The following is a 7,010-nucleotide window of genomic DNA, read 5'->3' as shown; positions in this document are numbered from 1 at the left end:
CTGCCCTTCACTTGTGCCAGAGGAAAGGCCACTCCAGCTCCATCATGGTGCAGATTCTCCTCCTCGCTCTTGCAGTGGGTTTGTCATGTGTTGACTCTTCACAGGTAATACAGCAAAGCATGTCTGGACTGAGTTCTTCTTGTGTGTGTTTCTCTCTTTTCTTTGCCAGTAGTTAAGTTGACATTCATGAGAATGGTCTTCAATGGGTGTCTGCATCCCTCAAAGAATATTTTACTTTGTGTATCTTGATATTTTTTTTCCATCAGGTTCATTTCCTTTTGCAAAAATGTGGCCTGGGAAATGAAGCTGCAGATTTCCCATTCTGTATGAAGACAGAGCTTTAGTTTAGAACTTGAAAAATTCTTGCTATTTGCCATTGAACTAGCCTTCTTGACTTCCATTCTACAGAGCTCAAATCCAAATGTGATCCAGAGGTTTAGATTAATTATGGTATTGCTTCATTGTGATGTTATTGAGGCAACCAGAAGGTGATTGTCTAAGGTTTCCAGTGAGATCTTTCTTTTCTAGATCAATGGAGACTGGAACACAATTGCTCTGTCTGCTGACAACAAAGAGAAGATCGAAGAGGGGGGCCCCCTGAGAGTCTATTTCCGTCAAATAGACTGTAACGAGGATTGCTCTGAGATTACCTTCAGGCTTTATGTCAAGTAAGCAGAATTTGCTCACATCTCAAAACCAGACTGTCCATTTCTCCACATGTAGTCTGACGTTTGGCACATAATGGAAAATAACAGTGAGGAACCTGGCCTCCAATTTTGAGATTGCAATATGAAGAGGGTGTGTAATTGTAGATAGGCTTAAGTTTCCATCTGTAAGCATTGGTCAGGACCCTCCTCTATCTGTGGCCCTGGTTCCATGCCAATCGACAGACTTTGGAGTGTCTGTGTCGAAATATTGTCCCATGAATTAGAAGAGACTCAAGTGTTTATTTCCTAGCCAGGACTGTACCACAGAGCAAACTTTACGAGAAACACTAGGAAATGATTTGTAAGAGACAAGAATGTCTTAGATTCAAAGTGCCAAAATAATACAGCTATTAAGCCAACTGGGAACAGGATGTTTGCATCCAATCCCCACTTGGGCTGTTACATGAGACATGCAGATGAATCCATCTGTCCCCAGTGAGGTGGAAGATAAGTGAATAACACAAGTACAGGACACAAGTGCTCTCAGGAAACTGGAGGAGCTCAGATGCCCAAGAGGTCACCAAAGCGCTCCACCTGAGAGAGCCTTACCGCCTTTGTTAAGCAACCAGGCATTAGGATATTGACGATTTACTACAGTGCAGACATAAAGGGTGTAACCGTGAAAGCCTTGAATGTCTTCAGCATTACAGCTCCTGAAGATCCTCAGGGCAACAATGAGTGCAGAAAGGAGATTGTGTGGTTTGCATTTTCATGTTTTTCAGATTAAATGGGGAGTGCAAAGAGAGCACAGTGGTTGCTTCACAGAGTCTAGGCGGTTTGTACACTGTACAATGTGAGTACTTGGTTTTGTTGAGTGAGATACTAATTCAAAGGAAGTGCTTGAATGTGTGCTGATTGAAGACCATCAGATCTGGGTGTGTGTCCCCCTGTGCTCCAGTAAAATATATCCTATTGATCATCATGGCCATCTTGGAAAATCCACTGCAGTTCGATTCCTTGTCAGTGTCTTAGCTAATTGCTTTCTTAGCAGAGACAAAATACCACACCCTCAGTGCAAAGGAAAAATGGTTCATTTGGCCCACAGTTTGCACAGGGTTCCTTCCATGATTGGCTTCAAGGCAGGAAGGCTCTGCAGAGCGGCATCAAAGAGTAAACCCGTCTTATGGCAATGCAGGGCAGGCGGAAGAAGCCAGGACCTAAGCTCTAAGCAACAGCAAATGACCACCACGATGCCCTCTATTTTCCTTTCTTTTTATCTGCTCAAAGGCTGGTATCACTCTCCTTCTTAATCACCCCAGGCATGATGAGTGAATACTTGTATCACAGCATTAATGCCATGGTCCCTCACCATAGGTCCAGGCAGCCCCAGAGGGTTGCACTCATGACCACATGAGGCTCTGGGGCCATCAAGACATGAGCCATAGCACACATCATCATAGAACGTCAGGATAAATGAATGTTATTTTACATACAAGCATGGAATTTTAGTATCAATAAACACTGAAGGCAGTCAGATGAGGCATGTTCCACAAATATGGTGATTGTCACATATCAGTTTTTTATGCCATGAAATGCACATGTCCCAAAATTCCCACTAATAGACTTCCTGTGACTTAAAAACAATCATATATTTCTGGTCACTGGGTAAGGACCCTGGTATCAAAGTAGACCATTTTGAGGAGAATTCCTGACAATGTGTCTCGTAAAGTGTAATAGTTTTCACATTTGAAAACTCACGTTGAGTTCTGTCTTCTCTAAATTTCCTTATGGTTTTCAGGCCTAAAGAATCAGATAAAGCGAATTTGATGAATCACATTTCTGTCAAAAGTTACTGTTTCTCACTTGGACTTCGAGACCTACACTCAGTGAACAAACTTATTAAAATGTTAAAAGATGCATGATAAAGAATATTTTTAAAAGTTATGTTGTGATGAAATTCATAAGTCCAAAGCTAAGTGTTGGGCATGAAATACTCAAATGGAGTCCTAGGTAATTTCAAAATTATCTAAAAACAAAGAAGAGTTTCACACTGCTGAATATATCTGATTTAAAACAATTTCAAAAGATAATCTTGCCATTCATGCTCGTTCACAGCTGTATTCCAAGCTCCTGTGAAGGAGACGGGGGAAATGTCTCGGGTTCCACCCCAACTTGGGCTACGTAGTGATTTATAGGACAGAGTGAGCTACGTAGGAAGACTCTGTGTAAAAAAAAAAAAAAAACAAAACAAAAGCATATTAATGATAATACAGATTGCTATGCTTTTACAAATTCTGATTTTGTTATGTAGTGCAGTGTTGGCTACACTTTTGTAAAACTAACAAAATTTTTATTTATAGAAATATAAAAGCAATCGGAAATTCCACTTCAACTGTAAGACTATAGTCAAGTCATCCAAAATGCTGTCACTTTTATCTCGTTCTATACTTTGGTAGTGCAGAAAGTTCGATTTCAAGAACTTTAAATCTCTGATTTAAATGCATTGTAACGCACCATATAATATAATTATGCAACTGCAATAAAATGCTGGTTGATCTGGAGAATTGCGGGTAAAATCTCTGAAAATTTCATACGTGAGCTGGATGGTCTGGGTAGGAAGCCCCAGGTCCCCGCAGTACCCTCTGCCTCGGGAGCACACACTGAGAACCTGGCCACGGTGAAACCCTTGGTGACCCTCTGATACTCCTCAAGTTTGAGTGCTGGAAGTTTCTCCTTGCTAAGACGGTCACAGGTAAAACCTGTCACCTTGAAGGAATCCTAAAATGTTGTAGGAAGGTTTGTAAAATAAATGCTCATCAGAGGAAGACAGGAAAGCAGTCAGTTGCAAACAAAACAAAACTCATGAAAGAGTTTTGGGAAAAAGTAACTATCTTGATTTTTAAAATATTTTGTTCACTTACAGTCGCGGGCCAAAACACCTTCGTAATTGTTGATAAGCAAGAGGATACGATCACATTTTTTAACACAAACGTGGATGAGAACGGACTGGTGACACGGGGCTATGTAGTCGTTGGTGAGTACTGAGATGTTTTCTCTCTGTAGAGAACCATGCACACACCAATGTCCAACCTGTACTAAACTGTACAGGGTCTTGTCCTTGATTTTATATTATTTAACTGCATGCCCTTCCTTAGAAATGCTTTTACATACAAGATTTCCAATTCAACTTGTCTGAAATCGAGGATGCTGCACAGTTTTCTTCGGAGAAAAGATGAGAAAATTCTCTGAGATCCTCGCAAAATTATTAGAAAAATAGACATATATTCTCAAGCAGCAATGTGTACCATACCTTAGCTGGGAAGGCATTTGGCAAAGAGCAAAAACTGATATCTCTGGGCTGTGTCACCAAGTGAATCAAGATATATATTCAAAGCCAGCAGAAGAAGCAGTATATGGTGCACATGACTATTGACTTGTATTTTAAAAGCTTTAGTTCACAATGATTTTTCTACCACTGATAAAACTTGAAACTGATGCCATGACTACCAACAGTATATCAGATTTTGCTCCTCAAAAATAACGTTCTCAGAATGTGAATGGTTCTAAGGTTGGTAACCGCACAGAAAAGCATGAGGAGCCTGGTACTACAACATACTTCAGGTGGATGGAACAAACATTGGTTTGAGAAAGATGAAAGATATTTTCCATATTTGTTTTCTTTTACTTAGTACTAAGATGCTGGGGATTATAGACTTGGCCAGAGTTGAAAATACACCTCAACTCAACTGATGATGCTCTGCAGGAAATCAGGCATTGGGTGGAGAATTTAGTGTAAAAAGAGGAGCTTTAGCGTGTAGAGATTTACAGCTCTTAGATTGAACTGTCTCCATTGTGTTGATGTGAATAGACATGCATATAATTTGGGATACTGAGAATCAGCATGTAGGAACTCAGTTGTCCTCAGCAGTCTGAGAAATGGGGAGATGGTGTAAGGTCCAGTGTCCCGTGTGCAGGCCAGGCCATTTATATTTGCTCCCGCAAGGAGCCAGGGTGTGATGGTGGGATTTCTCAGGTCACACCAGCACAGTGCGGTCCAGGAGATGCTTTAGGATTCAGGTGGCATTCTAAGCACAGATATTTCTGCTTTGTCTATCATGAAACACAGGAAAAAGAGACTCTCTGACACCCGAAGAAACGCTCTCCTTTGAGGAGGCAAATGAAGTAAAGGGTATTCCCCAGGAAAACATAGAATACCTCGCTGGAACAGGTAAAGTCATCCCCTTACCTCCTGCGGTATCAAGGCACACTTGGAAAGTAAACAATCTCAGTTCAATCTCTGAGTCCACATCGCTATTCCAAGTCATACTTTATTGAAAGTATTATTGATAATTCTTAGATCTACCAAATTCCTGTAACCAGATTCTTTGTCTCTTCTCTCTACAATTTCCCCTCTCAGATGATTGTCCAGAGTGATGCTATTGATTCGGTGAGTAGAGACAAGATGCTTGTGTCAAAATATAATGTAACCTGCTTGGAATTGTTTCCCTCTCATGGTTGTCTCAGGAAGTATACAAGAGGACTCTCTTCATATTCTGACTTTTCTTGCTGCATGTGTGAAGACATTCAAAGTCTAACACAGATCCAAAGAAAAGAACAGGATTTTTTTTCATCTGCACAGAAAGCCAATACATTGTGCCAAAAAATAATAATAATTTCTGCAGGTTAAGCATTTTACTCTGGTGAATTCAAGACTGAATATTTAATTTGCCAGGATAACAGCCTGGATATGTCTAGGTGTAAATCTAGAAGTGATTGCAGACATAAATTTACATGCAATTGTCAACGGATTGTCAATGTCAATAGAGCCCTTGCAAGAGCTTCAGGGTAACCCCGGGGCTCCTTATGGACTAGTATCCATCACACTTAGAGTCCTATGCAGTAAGCACGGTGTCCTTAACCTGAACTCAACTCCACATTAACCCTTTGTTCTTTTACATTTCCACAGATGGCAACCTGTCTGGAGTATTCACGGTAGCACTTCTCCACGAATTCTTAATCATGAACACCAAGATCCAACTTTCTTTCCTGTTCAGTTGTACTTTTTATTTGGCCAAAAAGTCCTGAACATCTTCCCTGTCCTTCTTTTACATCTCTGCTACAATTCACTCGAACTTTTGTATCCCAATTAATTCAATAAATTGATTGATGTCATCTGAAACGCACTCATGTATGAGAAACATTATTTATTATATCATGAGTAGAAATATCTACGTGATTTCAACTATAAAAACTAAGGTGTCTTTTAACTGAAAATGGTTGTTCTTGAGATTATTTGCATAATTCTCAGGCATGTCACTGGGAGGGGATAAAAATGAAGTCCATCAGGAGTGACTTCACATTTGTGAGTGTTGTGTCTTGTGCCTCATACGAGGTGATGGCCTCACAGTTCTGCAAAAGTCACGGGCCAGACCAATAAGACAAGGAAAGGTCCTCCAGCTGGTGGCAAGGATGGAAGAGAGTGCATGGCCAGGATCCTTTAAAAATCTCTGGTTCCATAACTGACAGAACAAAATTTTTGGTGATTGCAAAAATCTGAAAAATGTAACTAAATCATGTCCACAAACTCAAACAAGAACAATTCCCAGACAATTGCAATCAGTGGTATTTTGACTGTGGCAGTGAAAATGAGGGTTTTGAGGAAATATGAAATATGGCCAAATATGGGATATAAAATGATAAAAGAAACAAGACCCCATACCAGAAAAATGAAAGAAGGCTGAGAGAGAGAGACAGAGACAGAGAGAGACAGAGACAGAGACAGGGGGAGACAACAATGCAGATGGAGAGACCGAGAGATAGCCAGAGAGAGAGAGAGAGAGAGAGAGAGAGAGAGAGAGAGAGACAGAGAAATAACCGCACAGTGGTCTTCAGTTTCTCTTTCTATTTCTCATACCAGGGAGACAAGTTGATGTTTAGATATGTGAACCCAATTCATTTCATGTAGGAGGATAGTCTCCAGTTGCAACCACTGACCTAGAAGTGCTTCGAAATGATCCATCAGGAGTGATTTTACACCCCTGGTACCTCACGATAGATTTCAGACAACATCGGGCGCGTTCAGGGTGGTATGGCCGTAGTCACCACTGATTTAAAAAAAAAAAAAAAAGTGTTCGACCATTCCTTAGTTGACAGGCACGTGTGCTGTTTCAAAAAGTTGGCTATTGCAAAGTATGCTGTTGGAAAACACAGGTGTAGATGTCTCACTGTAATGTGGTGTTTTCAATGCTTCTAATAAGTTGCTGAGCAGGTAAACACTTGCGTTAACTAGGACCTCTAACTGTAGTTTTCTGAGAAATATCCATGCTGATTTCCAAACAGCTTGCACGTGTATACACTCCCACC

General features: G+C 40.6%; 1 protein-coding gene across 1 annotated transcript; it reads left to right on the top strand.

Moving 5' to 3' along the window:
• Window positions 1–5,827, top strand: LOC101788223 (lipocalin Cav p 2.0101-like). Its single transcript, XM_063242976.1, has 7 exons — window positions 1–104; window positions 529–668; window positions 1,430–1,500; window positions 3,571–3,681; window positions 4,774–4,875; window positions 5,065–5,094; window positions 5,614–5,827. The coding sequence occupies exons 1-6, from the start codon at window positions 45–47 to the stop codon at window positions 5,079–5,081; spliced, it is 501 nt and encodes a 166-aa protein (XP_063099046.1). The 5' UTR covers window positions 1–44; the 3' UTR covers window positions 5,082–5,094; window positions 5,614–5,827.
• The last annotated feature ends 1,183 nt before the right edge of the window (window positions 5,828–7,010 follow it).

This window comes from Cavia porcellus, unplaced genomic scaffold (assembly GCF_034190915.1).
Source record: "Cavia porcellus strain 051 isolate PalLab524CR breed Dunkin Hartley unplaced genomic scaffold, mCavPor4.1 scaffold_33, whole genome shotgun sequence".
Classification (NCBI taxonomy): domain Eukaryota; kingdom Metazoa; phylum Chordata; class Mammalia; order Rodentia; family Caviidae; genus Cavia; species Cavia porcellus.
This window is presented reverse-complemented; position numbering and strand designations above follow the sequence as displayed.

Coding starts and splice junctions, on each gene's coding strand:
- LOC101788223 (XM_063242976.1), top strand. CDS start 45: ATGGTGCAGATTCTCCTCCTCGCTCTTGCAGTGGGTTTGTCATGTGTT. Junction 669..1,429: donor ACCTTCAGGCTTTATGTCAA/GTAAGCAGAATT, acceptor CATGTTTTTCAG/ATTAAATGGGGAGTGCAAAG. Junction 3,682..4,773: donor ACGGGGCTATGTAGTCGTTG/GTGAGTACTGAG, acceptor CATGAAACACAG/GAAAAAGAGACTCTCTGACA.